Here is a 21,255-nt window from a genome sequence, read left to right as displayed (position 1 = left end):
GCTTCAAGTTTGTAGTATGCCTTTCATAAATTACTGTGTAGCTAAAACACCATCACTGCACTGTATTTCTCTAGATTCAGGAGGTCACAGATCCCACACACATTTTTCTAAGGAAATAATCGTTATTCAGTACAGAACGATGTATGATGACATGTTATGTTTTATTGTACCTATGGGAAGATTTTAAAACTACCACTGCTTAGCTCTGTAGTCAAATCAGCAATGGTCTCTCTACTTTCTGCATGCTTTTATTGCTAAGTGGTTATAATTTTTGTGGGCAAATGACAGGAAAAAGGGATTTCTTTGCCTTCCCCTTAGTGAATAGAGTGCTTTTCTGTGGTGCAGGGGTTTTTTTTTTTATACTCTTGAGACAGACTTTGATAGCATAGAGCATTGAACTCTCAGGTGGCTATACAAGTAATTTCCTTCTTCCAGCATTTAGTGATAATCAGGACTCTGCTTAAGGAAAGAAAATCCTGACTCTCACAGCACACATTCATAAAGTATTTGTATTTTAATTAGGAATGGAATGGAAGGGATCTCTTGAATCATGAAGTCCAGTCTCTCTCTGTTCCAGGCAGCTGTGTTTATATAACCCAGCTCATTCACATATCTTGAGCTCCATCTTTAAATCAGTTAACTTGTTGGGGCTCACTATTCATACTGAAAACATGTTCCAGGATGTCATTCCTCTGATGGTTACAAACGGTCTTTTAATTTCCAGTCTAAATTTGTAAATACGAGGCTGGGATTCGCTTCCTGGTTGGAAACTCTACTTGCAAATCTAAATTATTTATATACCTGAGGTTGGGATGCTTCCTCTTGATGCTGATGATATTACAGCAACACTGTCTCACTTCTGTTATGTCAGTCTTTTAATGCTGAAGCACTGGAAGTATTTTATTGTTTGTTCAGGATACTGGTTAATGTCAAACTGTTTCTAACATGGGTGACTTAGTCTCGTAATGAGAGCTCATATAGGACTCAAAACTTATTTGAGCAGGTTTTGTTATCTGTGTTCTACAGCTTTGAATGGTATTTTAACCCTATATACGAATGTTTCTCGATGACCTTTAGGCCCTGAGTCTTGCTGTTTCTCAATGTTTACTTCTCAGGTTTTATTCTAGATATTTTAAAGAGTGTCAGCAGATCTTTTGAATGGTTTCTAACAAATTATGTATTTTATAATGTACTGAAGGTTACTTTTTCTTCAAAAAAAGGCTTCAAATGTAGTGTAAATGTACCTCTTATCATAAGTATCATCATGATACTTGTACCAGTGAACAATTACTGAGTTTATGAAAATAAAGAAGCCCTAGGACTAGAGACCATCTGGGAGAAAGGATCATAAGATACAAAAAGGGGCAGAGCAGATGAAAAAGTGACTTTAAAAATGTCCTAAAATGCAATCAAACCATAAGAATACCTGTACTGAAAGAGGCCCGTGGTTGGTGTATCCCAGTGTCCTGTCCCTGGCAATGAGCAGGCGTGGCTACTTAGGGAACAGCATAAGAACAGGTTAAGCATACAGTAGTACTTGCGGGGTATGCGCTCTCAGCATGTAACGATCTATGGTTCCAAGATTTCCTAATCCTGAGGTAATATCTTTGTGATTCATAGCCATTCATGGATTATTTTTTTTCCCTCCTGTGAATGTCTCTTAATTGCTTTTTGAACTCATGTAAACTTTGGCATCTGCAACATCCTGTGGCAATTAGTTCCAGAGTTTACTACACATTGTGTGAAAAAGTACTTCCTTTTGTTTGTTTTTGAGCGTCCTGCCAGTTTCATTTGGTTCTCCTTAGTTCTTGCACTGTGAAAAACATTCAGTAATCTTTCTCTATTCGTTTTTTGTGCCACTCATGACTTCATAGATGTTTACGCTACTCACACTTACTCTTCTTTTTCCTGGCTTGAAAAGTTCTCAGCTGTGTAGTTGCTCCTTGCATGGACATTGTTTCATAGCTTCGATCAGCGTGCCGCTCTTTCCCCCTTTTTTAGTTCTGCTAAACCCTTTTTGAGATGAAAGAGCAGAACTGCACACAGTGTTCGAAATGTATCTGCATTATGGATTTATACAGTTGCATTATGATGCTTTCTGGTTTTTAATCTGGTCTTTTTACAGTAATTCCTTGTAGTCCATTTCCTTTTTTGCCTGCTGCTGAGCAATGAGCTGATGGCTGCACTGGACCATCTGCTACAACTCCAAGTTCTTTTGTGAGAAGTAACAGCCAGTTCAGAGCCCATCAGCTTAGTCATTTTCCATGCCATGTTTTTAAACTGTGGGGACAGTTGAGATACTTTATTGTTTTGCTGAGGATGCAGAAGCAAGAGGAAATTGCTGTCTGTCTCTTGCATGTCTAACTGGGTACTTCAGGCATATTCAGCAATTGGTAGGAAGGTGTTTCAATGCAGTTGTTTACAACCTCCCTTGCAACTCTGGTGCATTATATATATCGAAGTTCTCCAGCAAATTTGTCTGTCAGCTGAAGAACATACCCAGGTCTTTCACCCTATCTTGGATAGCATCATCAGCAACAGGAAGAATTACATTTACTTTCCATTTGGCACGTGCATCTTGATTGTGCTCATTGCTGAAGGACAAAATATTGTTACTTGAAACTTATATTCCACACAACTTAGTATTATACTATATGCTTAGTTAAATCAGTGTCTTAAATACACCATGTGCTGGGTTCTGTAAGAAGTAAAATGGGGTAGAGGGAGCTAGAAGTATAATGGTAGACATTAATCCTTTAAAAGGAGAATTTCCACTCATAAAAATGCCTCTTGTCAGGACTGCCCCGTTTGTATTGCAGGCTTTAAGGCACTGCTTGTGGCTGGAGGGAAGATCTAGTATCTATTGTGGCAAGTCAGACCTTTCAAATGCCTACGGCTGTGTTATGCACAAATGTGTGTAGCTGTACGCAAAGGTTTTGCACTTTCTTTTTTTTTTAAATATTAATTACCCTCTGTTTCTACAATACCTTAGAAGATTCAGTCAGTATATATCTTTTAATTCTATCAGTAATCTTTTATAGTATTTACTAGTTCATACTGTTTTCTCCTGTATTCATGTTTAACTTTTCCAAAGTGACTGACATTGAACATTCATGCAGGCTGCCTCTGTACCTACTGAAAGTTTTTAAAATTTTAAATGTATTTTAAAGTGGGGGGGTGGGGGTCTGCAAAATTTGTTAAAATGGTAAAACTGCTGGCATTTGCTGAGGTTCAGGATCTTTATGATGGCAATGCTAAAGTGGGTTGATTATTTATAAAAGACAATTCTTTGAAGTCACACCTTCCTTAGAACTATATCTTTTTAATTATGTTTTTCAGTATTGGGTAATACTTCCTTCCCCCCCCCCCCCCCCCCCCCGAAACAAATGAATACGTAGGTAAAGGAATTTGTTTTCAAGATAAATAATATATTTTCTGCTGTTTTATTTTTAACACAAAGGATAGAGTAATAATTTCAGCAGAAATACTCTGTAGTTCTATGCAAAATTGATAGCATGTGGATAAATCTTAACTTTCTGTAGACTACTTTTTAACATGGCAATTTTTTTTAATGTTGAGCTCCCAGTGAAAGGCTTCCCAGAACTACCTAATTGTTTCCAGAATTCCACTCTGCTGGACTTGCTCTTTTTACATAAAGGGCCAAAGCAAACTTCCTCAATAGTGTGAACTTTGTACAGTAATTAAGGTGCTGTACAGCTTTCCAGCACAAGATGGCAATGAATGGCCTTTATAGGAGGAGTGGGGAGGATGAGCATGCAGCAGAGCTGGTGCCCAGCCTCCCCTTTCTGGTTACATTTTCTTGCTTTTTGATGCATGAACATGGCTTAGGCAGTGGGCGATGGTTTCTTGGATGTTAGTTTTTTCCTCTGGGAGGAAGATGCACTTGCCTAGCCTTATCCCTCTTGTTTTCCACTCTCTGGTTTTTTGTTTGTTTGTATGACATACAATTTAAGAAGATTGTAAGGGATGGTCATTTTTTTCTCAGTTACACATTTTGCATTAGCAACTGCATGGAAAGTATTACTTTATTAACCTTTGTTACTAAAAAACTGTTATGAACTGAATGCTTTAATCATTTCGGAAAGGAAATGGGCTCTTCTAGTGTCTTATCCTAAACCTAAGCTACATATATTTGTATTGCAGTAGCATTTAAAACATGCTAGGTGGTGCACATGTACATTGAATACTTAAGGTGAATCCTAGCTTCAGGCAGTCAGCAGGATCTTTGCCATTGACTTCACTAGAAATGAAATTTCACAGACCCGAAAGAAATACACGTGCTCTATCTTCACTTATTTCTTCTGCTTTATTCCTTTTAAACAGCTAAACTATGCATGTTGCAAAGGCATCTTTTACGTGCACAGGATAAATACATATAAGGATAGTACATGCAAAGCATCTTTCCTAGGTCAGCATACTATTCATCCAATATCCTGTTTCCTCACAAGTTAAAAAAGGAAAAGAAAACCCAGAACTTCACCAAATTGTAAGTAAAACCATGTGCATTTACACAGGGAGATTCATTGGCAGGAGGTGGGAAGGGACTTGCGGAATGCTTGTGGAAACTTGATCCTGAAATTACTAGGTATGAATGTGAAGGGGTCAGCCTCCAAGTTCATTTGTCAGTAATATTGACACCTGTACAGGTGTCATGGGCTAGCTGAGACTTCGCTCTGCACAAACGCTTTTTGCAACTTTTGAGGAGTGAGCCCTCACATGCAGAAAAGATAGCTTAGGGCGATTTGTTTAAATTCTGTCATACATTTGTAAGGTATGAAATATAACAGTTTGCAGAACTTAATTATTTTCTTGTAAAGACTAAAACATATAAAAACTAAATAAACCAGTGTTACAGTAAAATACTTTCAAGTTTTATATCTAAAGTCATTGCTTTTAAAGTCACTGCATTAAATTCTTAACTTACTTTTTCTGTTGTGTTGAATCTGTTAGTGTTGAATGTAAACCTCTTGCAAACTTTAAGTGTGAATGATTTAATATCATAAACTTGCCGTTTTAATGGAGTTAGAAAGCTAATGTTATCTAAGGTTGGTACTTCCATATGCAAGTTGCTGACTCAGGATCTGGAATTTCTGTGATGTATTTGGCTAAGCTGAGTGGGCTCTGTCGTGTGTGTTGTATGTAACAAACTGATTTAAATCCGAGCGAGTCTCCTTTTTTTGTTATGCATTTATGCAAAGTTGGGGATAAAGTCTGTGAGCAGTACTTTGCAGATAATGACTTGCTCTGTGGTTACATTTTTTTTTTCTTTCATTGCTGTTAGCTGCAGAATAAAAATGTTGTGCGAAACTAATCCTATATTGTGGTCATTACTGTAGCCAATTAAATTTCAGTCCCTTGAGATGAGTGTCAATGCTATTTTGATTTGACCTCTGTCCTACATGACATTGTTGATTACATGTGCTCCTTAAGATCATGCTTTGACTTGGCTTTCTAAAGCTTTTGCTTCCGTTTTCTCTTCTGTTACAGAATCATAGAATCATTTGGGTTGGAAGGGACCTTAAAGATCATCTACTTCCAACCCCTCTGCCATGGGCAGGGACACCTTCCACTAGACCGGGTTGCTCAAAGCCCCATCCAACCTGGCCTATTACAAGCTTCAACTTTTTTAAAAGGTCACAGCGTTTCATAGGGGGCAAAGTTCAGCTGTAGGGAGAAAGATCTTCTCTCAAATAAGCAGATCTTAGGTAATTTTCCCCTAGAAACCAGAAGCAGAGAAAACAGCTCAAAAGGCATTGGTTAGTAGTCCTTAAATCAATGCTTAAAGTGCTTGTTCAGAACCAACACGGTTTTTGGTGTTTACAAGATACAGAAAAAAAGGTATAATTTTGAAGATACTTGAATGTAGAGCCCAAATGTTGCCCCCACTGCTCAAAGACAGACATGAAAAAGAGGAAGGCATCCTAGGAAATCCAAATGGAGGAGTAATTTTATTAGAGTCTGCAGAATTACTGTTATTTTGTGCTCTCGTTTCTTCCACGATGCCTAAATATTGGAGTTTTAGAAGCTATGTAAGTAAAAATAGGGTCACTTCATAGTTGTAAGACAATTCACAGAAGTGGCAGCAGTCTTGCTTTGCTCTTTTCAGCTGGTTGTAGCGGTGAGGAGCACTCCGTTACAGTCTGATCCTGAGTTGGCAGAAGGTTACACCAGGAAATGTTGTGGCCTTCTAACCAGACAAAAGCAGAGCGGCTGTTTCCCTCTGGGAATCACCAAACAGATTTCCAGTTTCTGATAAGCATGTGCAGGGTAGCTGCTATCTTCCCTGCTATCTTCAGTCCCCTGCCAGCAGCTTCCCCGAGGACGTTAATACGGCCTGCATCTTATCAGAGGATGGTTGTCATTTAGAGCACATTCATTTCTGCCCAAATCTCAATCAGTCAAATAAAGTGCTCATGTGGGCCGTCTGTGTCTTAATGAGTTCAAGCTTGTGCTGGTGTCACCAGTGTGCTGGTGGCAGTATGACTCCTGCGCTCCCTTTGAGCTCTGTAGAGGTCCTGGTGCTCCGTGGCGCAAGAAGTCAGAGGGCAACATACTTGGAATCAGTCTGTGCGGTTGTGTCTTCAATTTCCCCTACCTTTGAACATGAGGAAGTCGACAACAATGCATCCCATTATTTTCAGTAGATTTGCTAACTTTCTGGTACTCTGTTAGAATGCAAATAAACTGTTTTTGCATGATTATGATGTTTTTAATTCCATGTAGATAATTTATGAAATTAACCCAAGTAAGTATGTTTTGACATGAAAGACACTGGTTGAACGTTTCTTTTTTTTTTTCTTTGAGTTTTGGGGCAGCTGCACAAAACTAATGAATTAAAACCAGAAGAATGTGTAGGACGGTCTGTGTCAAAGTGCAGATAAGGTAGTTCCTGCTTTGTGTCATGGCAGAAAGTGCTTTAAAAAGCTGCATCTTCTCAGAGGGGGAAGTAATCCTCAAGGGAGAACATACATCACTTGTAAACCTCCTGTGATGGAGTGATGGTTTACTTAGCTTAAGAATCCCAGATGACCAGAGTCTGTCTGCTGTGATTTCTTAAAGTTATTGATGAAGAGTTAGGCACTGATGTCCAGGTTCTAAAACGGATCCTTACAAAGTTCAGCACATTTGTCACTGACTAAGCGAAGCCTATCACTTAAAGTTGACATTGAAAAATAATGATAAACTGCTACATGAGTAATGACATATTTAATGCCTGTTAATCTTACCCTAGACCCATGTCTCTTGTACTTGAGGGTCATTCTGGTGTTGTCTGCCAAATTTATTTTTTTCCTAAACTTTCCTTAATGATGCAAGGATCAAAGCATCTAATTGGATGCTATTTTCTTTTTAGTACTGGTTGCTTATGAGGGTACCTATTAATCGAAATTTGAATAAGTACTTATCATGGAGAGATTACTATTTGTACAAATGCAAACTTTTAAACTGACCAATGTAATTATTTGTTTTGAACTAGTATGGAACTGTAAAGTGTGACATTCACATTTCCAAAAGCTGGAGAAGTCAGCACATTGTTAATGTTGTAGTGGACTCCACTTTGCTTCTAATTTGGAAGTCTATATAAAAACAAAAGAGAAGGAAATATTTTCAGCTAGGAATGATAACAAACTAAGAAAAAATAATAGAACAACCTGTTTTTCTTCAGGGCATGATGACTTAAGTTTCTGACTAACAAAAATGAAGTTTATTATTATGATCTACAAATTTATCTCACTGCCATTTCATTTTCCGACATCGTATTTTAGAGAGCCTTTCACGTAAATAGTCCTGATAGCATATTCTTTTATTATCTAGCTAACTATTGAGTATGCTTTATTTTGGGTGGAGAACCAACATATATCGGCTATTTCTTATGTTAAAGTCTTTTTACAGTTTTACAGCCTTAAGGTTATAGTAGCCTTTACATAAGTAATTTACCTTTATAGCTGTATATGTCCTTTCTGCATAAGAAAAAGTTAATTCTTTCTTTTTTTTTTTTTTTTACATTACTGGATGAATCATTGGGTAATATTTCTGGTTTGCCTTTATACTTTTCACTATTTCCACCCAAAATAATGAGCATCATCATGTTCTGATTCATTCTAGGTTAACAGTTTTGATTTTGAAATTAAATCTTTGTGTGTCATAAGTCCGATTCAAGTGTGTGTCTGTTTTATGAGTTTGCCTTGTCATTCTGCTACTAAGCTCCTTCTAGCTGTCCAGTAAGCAGCACAGCTGAATTGTGTTGAAAGATTGAGTTATTAGAACAGTTTTAATTAAAAATTTAAGGTAGAGACAGAGGACTGAAAGGTGCTCAAGTCCTACCTTGCTATTGCAGACATCGTGACTCTCATAAACTTGCAGCTTAATATAGATTAATAATCATTTGTACATTAAGGTAACCTTAATGACAGTATAGAAATGTATACTAGTTTGTGACCTCACGTCACAATTTGGTAATATTTCGTTTCTTTTCTGTAAACAAGCGGGACTGATGTGTAATAGCCCGTAGAAACGTTGTCTTGTATAAAGTCAGTAGTCTACATAGTTGTCAGTTTTGCTTCAGCCCCATACCTCGGTTCTCACATGCTCTGTCAGAGGCAGAAAGACTTCGTGCTTGCCAGCCTGAGGAGCCCCGGGGATCGCTCCAAGAAATACAGTCAGCTTCTGTTCTGATCGACTGAGGAGGGGGGAAATGTGTTGCCGAAGCGGTTTCATTAAGCTGCAGAGGTCTCGCTTGTGAATCTGGGGCAGCTATAGGTCAAGACATTGATTGATTAGTAATCTACAATTTCATCAGCACAATGCACAATTCCTGTTTCTGGTGCTAAAAAGCATTATTAGTAATGCTAAAATAACGTTCCAATGCTCAATACCTTGTAAAAATAGCTGAAGTGTTTTTGGACAAGCTCTCTTCTACTGCTGCCTGGTTATCTTTAGTCTGAAGTGAAGGTGATACTGTTTTGTACAGGCAGCTGATAGCTTTGCTCAGATATGATACATGGGGATTAATAATTAATATTAATACTTGCAACAAAAGTGACTTCAGTGATGGCAGCTGTGATCCCCCCCATCTAAAACGAATTCTTAAGACTAAGATTTTATTATGTTTCTACAGCAGGCTAAATATACAATCTGGAGGTGATCTTTTCCTGTTTTAGAGGTAGATTCACCTACAACAAGGAAAAGAAAAAATATACACTATATATATGTGTGTGTGTGTGTGTCTTTGTAGGAAACAGGTTCCTTGATGTTTTCTCCTGTTAATGCCATGCAAAAGAAGATTTTCAAACGGGTCACTAGCAGGTAGTTGTTGAACTCTTATCCATGAAATTGATATGTTGACTGACCCTTGGAGACTTTAATAGTGATGTTAAAATAATATGTTTAGCACCTTGTCTTGTTCTAGGGTTTAAAATAAGTATTTCTGAGAGGGCACTGAAATATTATCTTGTGTCTATTTAATAATGAAAGTATCTCACCTGATGCACTTGGATAGTTAGGGCATGTCCCTGCCCTTCTCATCATCTTTCTGGAACTGATAACTGGAGTACAGGTATTCTAGATGTTGCTCAGATTCACATACCTTTTATCTCAGGATAGCAAAGGGATTTAAGGCAAGTAGAAAAGTCATCAGTAACTCTGGTGAATATAATGGTGGATTTCTAGCTTTAAATGTCTAGGAGGGGAAGCCTGTTTTATAAACGTATTTACAACATTTTTGCATCATAATTATCCCATTCCAGTGAGCATACTTTGAAGTCAGAATTTATAGAAAGAACTCAATTAAACTGGCCACAAATTCAAATCTCATTGTAGATTGCAATACATAGAAGAAACATTTTGTAACAATAAAGGAAAGCTACTACATGTAGCATCAGTTAGCATCTTCATTCAGTCTACTAGTAACTAAAGAGTATGCTGGCTATTTTCTGCAAGCTTGCATTTTAAAGGCTGTATATTTCTAAGGATTCATGGATTTGCTACGTGAACTATTATAAATTCCATTTAAACTTTTCAGGGTTCTGCAGTGCTTTTATTACACTAATGAGCTAATTGTTTAAGAATCATTCACATGATTCATCCTCCTGCTCAGCCTTTTTTAAAAAACTTTTAGCGGCTGAAACTCTCTTGACAAACCAATATTTATAGCAGTTTGACAGCAGGATGAGGAACAGCGTTTGTCTTTGTAACAGCTTAAAGAAAAGGCCTTTCCTGCAGCCAGCCATGCAGTTACAATCTTGACCTCTTTCTTATGCTGGGAACATACATACAGCAGACAAGCAGCACCTCCCATGTGTTTTCTTGACCCTTTGACTGTCCATTCACTTCCCATCTGTTTTGCAGCCTTAAAGGAACAGAGGGGGCCCTCTTATAAATCTGTCTTTGCAGCTGATAAATGATGTTCTGTCTCTTTAAGGGCAGCCTGGGTGGTTTTGCCTTCCCCCCCCTCTAAAAACTGTAGCTTGCCTCTTGGCCTCATCCAGAGGAAAATATGGTATGTGAACAAGAGGAAACTGGCAAAAAATGTGATGGGTAGTTTCAAAGGATTTTCTAAAATTCAGCAGGACATGACCCTGCAATGATCGGTAAATTATAGTAGCTGTTAGGCTGTGGTTGTGTGATACATGAGAAAGCATGTTGATGCAGGTCTTGTAACTGTGGGTGGAAAGTCTGCTTTCTGGGGCATTATTTGGAGTGGCTGTGAGCGTGCTGCCTCATACTATTTCAACAAGAAGTAAAGCTTTTGCATGGCCCTTAGAAAATCCAGGAATGGGGTGCGAAAGGCTGAACTCCGAAGAGATCATTTCCCCCCACTTCTCCACCTGACTGTTCATAGGGGGTTGCATACAGCTATGGGGTTTGTGTCTTAGGTAGCCCTAAGCTAAAATTCGGCTTTCAATAGGAAACTGTGGATCGACATTTCTAGGTTTTAATGGTGTGCTTCTGGGCATTCTGATGAAATCTGACTACAGACTGGGCTTTCCTTTTTACTAGAGGAAAGATGATGCATTCACAGCAGTAAATTCAACATTTCTGCCTCTATGGTTAATTAACCATAACATAGAAGTAGCACAGCAAGCAGTGAGAATGTTTATAGGCAAGGAGGGGATTAAGAAAGGAAGGAAGATTAAAAAGAAAAAAAAAAAGTAGGGGGCTAAAGTCTAAGCAGAATCCAGAGTAAAAGGAGTAACAACCATAAGCTTTCAAATATCAAAGCTATGTAAACAGTAGTTGGAGGTAAAAATCACTTTAAGGTAGAACAGGAGGATTTATTATGAGGTATTAACACGGTTTTATCATGGTGGTTTCATGCTATAAGTTTCGTCAAAGTACAAAATAAAGATGGATCTGTGTCCAGAAAGATTGTACAATTTTTTTTGATGCTGCAACTGAAAATTGATGTCATATGGGCAAACTTGTAAACAGGGGAAGGAAAAGCTTTTTGATTTGCCTAAAATACTCATGCAGTTTTCTCCCTGTTGTGGCACAGACAGACATGAACATCTTTAAAATTCTGTGCTAAAACCATTGGGTTTTTGCAGGTGAGTATGTATGATTTGAATGTCTCAAAATTCATTTATCTTCAGAAGCATAAGCAAGACAGGTTTTGTGGGCAGAGGCCACATCTTCTGTTAAACCAATAAATGCAGCTGGAAAAAATCTAGAAAATTTTTTCTTGCTACTTAGAGCATGGCTGAAATAAATCAATTATGTACTTTGTTTTTGTAATTTGTGTTTAATATTATTTTGAGATTTTTTGGCCTTACCTCAGGAGATTCATTTGATAACTTACTTTAGCTGTTTCATTTTAGCAGTGATTCCCCAGCTTCTGCACTGTTAATTAGTAGATAAGCTCAGCTATCTAAGGCAGCAATCAGTAAGCAAGCACTCCTTTTAAGACTGAATATTTCAGGGGTTTCCCTTCTGACCAGCTTATGATATTAGGAAAAGCAAACTTTATCTGTGGCTGCGTCTTTCTGTGTTCACAGTGTATCCAAATCCTTATTACAGATCAATTAGTCCGGTTTTGAGCCTTTTAGATTTAGGATCACAGGATTAATGAAAAGAAAATGAGTGGGTAGCAGTATCATTTCATGTGGAGATAAGAGGAGACTGAGCATGAATGAGGATCTCAAGACGTCTGAATAAAGAATTTCCTCATTCTGTCAGTGAAGTTTTATGGGATATGGAGGGAGGATTATGGGAATATTCATGATCAGATCAAGAGGCATAATGAGTTGATGTATGAACCAGCTTATCTTTTAGGTAAACACGGGGTAAATGAGAAGTAGAATAGCCATTCATTGCCCCTAGGCCTGTGAATTTTACTGTTCTAAAGATGGAAACAAGGGTTTAGTTACAGTTATTCTTCATTGATTTCATCTGATTTTTGATCACTGTTTAACAGGTGCTGGAAGAATTGTGTATTTGTAACTTCAGGTCTGCATTAAAACTACCAAAGACCACGTCGTCTTTATAGTATCTAGCGTAAGCAATCATATATATTTAAACTTCTGTGATACTGTATAATAAGAGTGTAGTACTTTAACAGCCTTCTGTGACATTGGAGCATTGTATAACAGTGCGGGGCTAGTTCAACCTGTTACAAAAATAATTTGCTACCAATCTGAATGCTTTTAATCTGTGGCTTACTTGTACATGGAAAAACACAGTATCACAAAACCTAGAAAGAGTAACAGGTCACCTTTGTCTATCCCTTAATTTACTTACATAGTAAGTATTCTTATCTGAAACCCAAATGATGTTCTAGGTTTGGCATGTTGATAAACCTTCCTCAAAACAAAATGTACTATAATTTACAAGTGTAAGTCACTAATATTTTGATCTAGGTGTTGATCAAAACCCTGCAAATGTGGGTATACAGCTTGTGCATTTCACAGAGGAGAGAAATTCCCCAAATAAAGATGGGTAACATCTGACTCTTGAATTGTAACAATTAATTGTTGTTCCAAATTCAATGTCATGTGGTGCTGATGAAACTATGGGCAGTTGTCCCAGAATTGCAGACCCTGCACTTGCACTCGTTAGAAGAGTTCTGCCCGAGCATTTATATTTACTGGTTTATTAAGATGTGTGTTGTGTAAATGCATAACTCTGCCATTAGCCTATTTAAAAAGTAAACCACTTTAGCAGACTGCTTCTCTGTGCTACAGAATGGACTTGTGGGAAAATGTTACAGGTTGGCTGGGGTCTGCTGCTGCAAAAGGCTTTACTACCGCTAAGAATACAGGGCATAGCATGAATAATTGCAGCTATTTGGCAGTCATTGTAACTGTTCTTTTTTAAGAATAGCCAGCATGTTTTTTCAAAGTATTAAATTACCTCAAGACCTCATAATTATTACAGTTAAGCAATCATTTCAGTTCAGTCCAAGAATAAAAACTAATAAAGTGCTCGTAATATGGAGGCAATTTTAGTATGTCTGTTCTCTGAGCAAACACAGCTGATTCAGTATATTCTGGTGGAATACATATTTGCTATCCTGTTATTTTAACATGCCCTAATCAGAAAATTAAAATACATTTTGTTGGCACAAACCTTTTTTTAAGGGTGAAATAATAATTATAGATCCTTGCTGATGCTATTAATTTTCAGGACTGGAATATTTCATTAGCAAGAGGTTGAAAAGGGAAAATACTTGCATTTAATACTGCTAAATCTGCCTGCTTTCACTGAGTCTAATGGCTTGATCAATATAAAGAACATACTTGGGGAAAGCATGTAGCAATTAAAAAAAAATACATCAAAAATAAAGCTATTGAAAGCACAACATGAGGAGATCATCTGGGTCGTGAGATCTAATCTCCAGTTATCACTGGCAACTGCTGCTCATTTTGGAGAGTGAGGTCCAGGATTAATAGTTTCCAAAAATATGTCAACTCTGTCCAAGATAATAGGACATTATTTCAAAGGCTAATTTTGTAAACATGCATAGAGCATCAGTATTGGAAGCCAAGCTAAGTAGTTGCCTAAATAAATGCCATAGAATTAATGTTTTCATTACACAAGAGGTTTATATACTGACATGCAAGCAATACATATTCTTTTTTTATTTAAAAAGATAGTAATGAAAACACTTTGAATGTGCTTAGTGAGGAGAAGTGATCATGGGACTACTTCCCCCCCCCCCCCCCCCCCCCCCCATTGGCAGCTTTCAAAGATTCTCTCTCCTGAACTGAATCGAGGATTTCCCCCCCCCCCTCCCCCCCCCCCCCATTCCACCCACCACCACCACCCCCGGTAAAAATCAGCTACTGCTGTTTCTTAACTTCCAAGATACAGCTTTTGTCCTCACGCTGACTGTAATCTTCATTTAATATCAAAGTACTTTAAAAAAAACAAAATCAGCTGAAATTCAAGAAGGTTCTTTGGTGTTTTCTTTAGGACCCAGAGTGTGATTCAGCCTCGCTGTACATCTGTGTTTGCAGATAAGCACACCATTGGGGAAGGGGACACTGAAGTGTTGAAAGTATAAGTGGCTTGCCCTTCATCATCTAAGAATTGCGTGATAAAGATACTAGTTTGAGATTTCTTCATCCTCATGCAGGCTATTTTCCATATTTTATTTCAAATGCTAAGTAAAATTCTCTACTTCTGTTAGAACAGGACTACAGGGTTTTCTTGATTTTTTTATTATTATTATCAATATCATTTATAATTACTCTAAAATGGATCTCTACTTTCTGTGGGATTGTCACTTTGTTACTGGATGAAACTTTTAGTTCTCTTAGCTACATTCTTAGAGCATTCTCTTTGGAGGTCTTTCCCCCCCCCCCCCCCCTCAGGCTTATGTATCCCATTTAAGGCTGATTGTTTTATTTTTCTTTCTGTTTTGCTGCTATTTCAGCTCAGCAAAGCAAGTTTATAACATATGGTATTGCTAAAAAGAAGAAAACATTAATAAAAGATTTTTAAAAAAAAAAAGCTCAAACCTTGGTGTCTCACAGGGGAACATACGGCTTTAATCCAATAGTATTTTTAGCTTGAAAAAAAAAAAGTGTCTGTGTTTATGCTCATCTAACTTATTTTTGTCTGTCCTACTGCTCTCCCCCTGTTCCTTCATGTTTCTGAAGTGTGTGTTTTTCATGGCTATAATCACACACAGAAGGAGCTTCAAATGAGGATGTGGTGAGAGAGAAGCAGGAAATCTCGCAGGCTTTGGATTCCAGCTACATTCTAAATCTTGCTTCATAAGCAATTTAATGAATCAAATAGGTTATACGATGACAAGTGTTGTATGGAATTGAGAAAAGAGTGGAAAAATGCCTAAACCCCTGAATTTTTCCGAATCAGTGTTGCCTTTTCATTCTTACTAACTATTTGTAGTTGTGTTCAAGTCGTGTTTTTGTAGAGAAATAAACTCCCAGCTTTAGTATTTATATAAAATAAGATTCTGCCCACATCCATCTGGTTACTACTGAAATGCAAGGAAATCAAGTGCAAGTTTTAAACATTCTTAACATTGTGTATGCCCTTTTGAATAGGTGTCTTGAATACTGACGTTTGGTTCCCTGAAATTCTCCCTGCTGAAAGGGCACTGGCTTTCAAGTCTTTTTAGAATGATTAGTAGTGTTTGTGACACTTGCTGTGGAGAATAAGGATATTTGGTTAAAAGAGAAAGGGATTAGTGGGCATTATTTAAAACATAACAACTCCCTACATGTAACAGGTGTACAGTAGTTCTGCTGTGCATGATCTAGAAATTTCAGTTTTTTGAAATTTGTTTCTAGTATTGGATTGCTTTGGTAAATTTTTGAATTATTAAATTAGCATGATAATCATAAAATATGTTCGTAGAAGTTCTTCATATGAGGACAGGGTTTCATTTCTTCTGATGTAGAAAAATGTTCTAAATCTTAGTAATTAAGAAAATAAATGCATGGGGTAATATTGACAACAGCATTAGTTTTTGTTCATGTTTGCAGGTTGGTTTGTTTTGGGGGTTTTGGTTTTGTTTGGTTTTTTTTTTTCTTTCTGGACATGTCCTCAATTAAGTAGTAGGTATTTCAACAGTGATCTTTTTAATTCCTCCAGAAAAAGTTCGGGAAATCCAGGAAAAACTTGAAGCTTTCATAGAAGCCCTCCATCAAGAAAAGTAGATTGTTCAAGCAGGTAATCATGTTTAGATCATAAAAAGATTGCTACAATTTTCTCATTGTTCAGTATAAAATGATTATCCATCTCTTTTAGATGCACATGTTTTCATCCAGACTTTGTGAAAATTCCTTTTTGTTTTATTCCAGTGTCTGGCTGCTGCTGCTTCTTGCTTTTAATCTGCAGAACTATACTTTCAGCTTTTACGCTACAAGCAGATATGAAACTTAATAGAAATACAATTACTGGCTAGTTATTCAGATATTGTGAAACACTGTAGGCTATTTAATTACTCTCAGTTCATTATTTTTATCTGTGTTAAGAGAAAGAAGGCATAACTAGCTGGAATCAAAATTAAGGGAACACTTTTCTTGTCTATAAAAGCATTTTGATTCTTTTTTTACTTAAAGGCACTGTGTATTGTTAGCAAAAATACTTGCATGCAGGTAACTTCCAAATTTCTTTCTTCTGTATTAATTCTCAAAAACATAAGCCTAAGTGCTGTCATATATTTGCACACATTTTAAAATAATCTCCTTTCTGTTTCAACAGCAACTTTACACAAGAATGCAGCCTTTTCCAGGATACCTTGCACAAAGACGACTGAATAGAAATGGCTTTTGTGTCCCATTCTTTCCTATCTTTTGGGGAAAATCCTGAAATGTTGGAGGAGAAAGAAAATAACGTCTCATGGGATTGAGAAATTCAGTTAAAATCCACGTGCTCTTTTAATTTTTGAAGCTACGTGCACATGACAGAAGAATCTGACTTGTGTGTCAGTGAGATAGCTTGGAAGCTTGCTGAAGTTGTACATTTAAGGTTTTTTTTTCCTGAAAGGAAAAAAGCTTTTATTTTTGGCATCTGTCTTGTATGGTAGAGCTGGATCAGATTCATAAAATGATATTATCTGTTGTCATTTTCTTGCCTGCAAATGATCCTGGGAGTTTTGACATAAAGTTTTAGTATTTGTATGTACATTAAAAAGCCCTTCTAAGTAATGCCATTTGTATTTGTTATGCTCTGTGTTGAAGCATCTCTGATCACTCTGGTACAGATTTAAAAGCATGGTATGGAGATCTGGAGAGGAAGTTGTGGATTTTGTTAAACTCCTAAACTCTTGAGGGACATCATCCAAGCAATTCTTGTAGTGCTTTCAAGGGAAAGTACAGACTGCTATTCACTGACACCTTAAAAGGTTTGGCTCAGGTAATAATGTCAACAGCTGCTCCTTTTACCCGTTCTTTCCTAATATATGTTGTTACTCTTGAGTCATAGCCGATTACATTTCATTTCTGGGATTGCACAGACTCTGATTTCCTTGTTAACTCCTCCCTTCACCATAGGTAAAAAGTAACCTGATCGAGTACGTGTGAAATGTAGAAGGATACTCTGTACAATTCCAACTTGTCCAACCTCCTTAACTAAAAAAGGAAAAATATAATTCATTTCATTTTTCTAATAGCTACTGTAAGACCAAAATTGCTTTTATAAGAATGTTATGCACTAAGTCCTTCCACATCCACTTGATTTCTATCATTCAGTATAGTAAAAATAGTAAGGAGTCTTTCTTTTACTGCCTTTCAGTTTTGCCATAGAAATGTCACTTCTGACAAGTTTAAGCATGATATAGGCTCTGTATCATAGGTGCCTGGTGATTAATCGCCACCATGTTTTTCTGCCCACACTTTGCCACAAATGATCTGGATACACTTCTGAATACTTCTGTGGAAGAAGATATTAGGCCTGAAACAGTTTGTTTTGCAGTTGTCTGATTATGTACGTTGAAAAATTGACTTAGGTTTATTTTTCCCTTTTGAAAAGGCTATTGATTTTGATGTGTGGCAATTAAAAGAGAGGAATCTGAAAATTTTCCAACAGATACTGTTTCTGTTTGTTCTCAGAGGAAACAATACAAAATTTGGTAAGATGTTCCCCAAATGTTCAGACATAAAATATTTAGTCAAGTGGACAAAAAGTTAACGCAGAGCTATTCATAAAATGGTGTTGAAAGGTTAACTATTTCAAGGTGATCTAACTGAATGTTTTGGGATTTTCCATTTAAAATTACTTCCTGAAAATGAGTGTTTGAGAACGGAAAGATGAAAAAATGGCTTGTGTCATCATCATTCTCTGAAGATAACTTCAGAAATGTAAGTTTGCACAATTCTGAAGGTAGAGTCCTTAGGTTGTATAGCAAGGGAGATAAGTCTGTACTGGGGTTAAATCCCTCTTTGTAAAAAACAAACAAAAAAACCAAAACAACAAAAAAAAAGAACTTTTGCATTTACCTAGAGATCACTGTTTGAAACTTCTGTGTAATGTAAATGTTGCAAAATATCGCATCCAGTGGCCCAGCGTTCATCTCTTTTAGTGTGATGTTCCTATAGTTTTAGTTCCAACTTCTCTGTGCTGCTCATCTAAGACTTAGCATGATGTATTCCATGAAAACTAGGTATTTATTGAATAAAAATGTAACTGAAGGAATAATAAAATGTGGGTTTTGAACACAGTGCTATTGCACCTAATTCAGAAGTCACTTTGGCCTTCTTTTTCTCATTTGTTAAATTGTGAAAAAGTATACTGTTAATGATATTAAAATGTCTGATTCGGAACTGTTGTGTCAGCATCACGTTAGTGGTAACTGTACTGTTATCTTTTACTATATAAATCAGTGATTACCTTACCATTTATGTAATACATTTAGACAAAGATGTCTTATGAAAAATCATTATGTTGAAAGCTTATCTTTCTGGAAGTTTAGATAATTAACTGATATTCAAAATATAAATGAAGACTGGTTATGGAGTGTTAGTTTCAGGTGCATTTAAAAAAAACATGCTTCCTGGGACAATGGGTTTGAGAATTACAGAGCAGTCAGCTTACCAACCCATGAATTCAGGAGTATATCTTTTTCTTTTTTCTTTTTTCTTTTTCTTTTAGATGAAGAAAAATTTTACAAAATCAATTGAAAAAAAAAAATGCACTGTAAAACTGTGGTATTGAAGGTGCTGCATATTTGCACCACAAAGCTTAAATTGCAGACATGGGCACGTTAGGATCAGTGAAGGATTATAACTCTACATTAACTTGATTTCATGATTAAACTAACCAAAAATGGTCTTGACAAATAAGCAACAGGTAATTTTATGCCTTTTTTTTAATAGGATTTTATGTTAAGGTAGAGGAAAGAAGAGTTATGGCAAGTTGTGCTTATCTTACTAGTAAGTTAGCATCACTTAACAAAAGTAAAAATGGGCTTAATAAGTGCTATCAGTTGGCCACTTCAGAGTTGCTCCTTGTAAGGAGTATCTTACTAGATAGTTAGCTGTAGTCATGTTAAGCAGCATAAGAAGGATGTGCTGACTACTACAACAATTTTTAGATAGTAAACACGATTATTTGAACTGTCTTTAAAATTCATGTGATACTGAAAAGTATGTTATTCCAAACTGTTTTGCACAAGTTCAGGATATTTTTCTGTATTACATGTACTACCTTCAGATTCTGCATAAAGCAATTTATTGTAAGGAGCAAAGACTAATCTGTAATTTCTGTGGCTTTTTGAAATTAGGGAGGGGATTAGCAAATGCAGATATTACTCCATAAATGGATATTTCATTTCCAAAGCATGTTCTTTACTGTCATGTAGATATGGTAAGATATTTCTGTTTTTCGTGAAATGAGAGGTTTATGAGCCAAGGTTTAAATATTAATGGCCAAGGGTTTTTCTGTCGCTTCTTCATGAAAAAGGTACAAGTGGTGCTTTTTCAGATGTCAAGAATTATTCCTTCTGAATGGTTACTAGTAACCTCATCCTAAGTTATCAGAGAGATGAAAAACTTGGAAATGTGTAAAAGTGTCAAAAGCAAGCGTAGTTAAGTTAGAGGGTGAAAATGTCAAGTAAAGTTCTTCGTTATTACAAATGTACTGATATGCTCTATTTCACCATCAAGGATATATTAATCAATTTTTTGACTGAGTATATTTTGAACCTAAGCCGAGTTATGATGTATTTCCAAAGCTAAAATTTAGATAATTTTTGTATATCTTAAATGTAACTTAGTAACTCCTAACAATTGTATTAAAAAAGATGCAAGAGATTTCATCACTTCAGTTGAGAAATGTTGAAATATGGGATCTCTAAGTCTGACCCAGGGCCCCTTGAGTCAGTTAGAACTCTTTGTTCTTTCTCATGTCTGTGGGATATTTTTATCTCAGTGAAGGTGTTGCCATATGAACTGGGTCTGTGATGATACCCTTGTGTGTTTGCAGAGTTGCAGCGCGAGTTTTCTTTGACTATTTGGAATGTGTTTCTAGGTCTTGAGGTGCTTTAGTTCCAGTCATGCTTCTTCACACGGATGGGATGTGCGGTGGTGAAGATTACTCAGATATTGGGGTACCTCACAAGAACTTAGCATGTATGGCTGTCTGAAAAAACAGCAGCTAATAAAGTAGCTTCCAGTATCTTCCTTTTACTTTCATTTCCTCAGGAAGCATCTGACTAGAGAAGTCCATTGACTGAGAAGTAGAAACCTGCCCATTTCCAAAGCCTGGAGAGAAAGTAGAGGTTTGACTACAGTTCTGATAACAAACTACCATGCTAGCCTGACTATTTCCAGTTACTGCTGTCTTGTGTACAGACATGGTTCTTGATGCTTGATTTCCAGGTTAGGAGGCGTTTTATGAACACTCTCTGATCACCTGCATAATTAAAATAAATATATTGTTCTATAGATCTTAATAATTGTCTTAAAGGAAAAAAAAACAAACTACTTTCATCTTGACATGAAGGTTTCAAGCAATCTTAAATCTTGAAAGATTCTATCACTTTACTTGATAGGATGCCCTTGCAGTGATTTACCATCTCCAAGGCACTTGCTTATTTTATTTTATTTTTTATGTCAGTTTAGAGCTATTGGATCCTGTTCTATTTTGTAATTAGTTCAGTAATCCATCTTCCCTTGCGGAAATCTTTACAGACCATGATTGATCACTTGCTAGTTTTTATTCAGTAAGATAAATAAAATGCATTGTAAAGCCCTTGCAAGATAGGTCCTATGTAGTCAGATAACTCTTAAAACTGTAGTTTGTCAAAAGTGCTATATGTTCTATATGGCT

The 21,255-nt window shown here is 36.6% G+C and overlaps 1 protein-coding gene across 4 annotated transcripts in view; it reads left to right on the top strand.

Annotated features, from left to right (window-relative positions):
- OPA1 (OPA1 mitochondrial dynamin like GTPase) overlaps positions 1 to 18,662 on the top strand; it is a 58,678-nt gene extending 40,016 nt beyond the window's left edge. For all 4 annotated transcript variants that reach the window (XM_076341075.1, XM_076341072.1, XM_076341073.1 and 1 more), the window contains 2 exons: positions 16,078 to 16,155; positions 16,690 to 18,662. In XM_076341075.1, coding sequence (XP_076197190.1) covers positions 16,078 to 16,142 — 65 coding nt within the window. In that variant the 3' untranslated portion in view covers positions 16,143 to 16,155; positions 16,690 to 18,662. The remainder of the gene's footprint in view (positions 1 to 16,077; positions 16,156 to 16,689) is intronic.
- Positions 18,663 to 21,255: the final 2,593 nt, after the last annotated feature.

Source organism: Aptenodytes patagonicus, chromosome 6 (assembly GCF_965638725.1).
Source record: "Aptenodytes patagonicus chromosome 6, bAptPat1.pri.cur, whole genome shotgun sequence".
Classification (NCBI taxonomy): domain Eukaryota; kingdom Metazoa; phylum Chordata; class Aves; order Sphenisciformes; family Spheniscidae; genus Aptenodytes; species Aptenodytes patagonicus.
The sequence above is the reverse complement of the archived record's forward strand: the minus strand, read 5'-3'. Positions and strand labels throughout refer to the sequence as shown.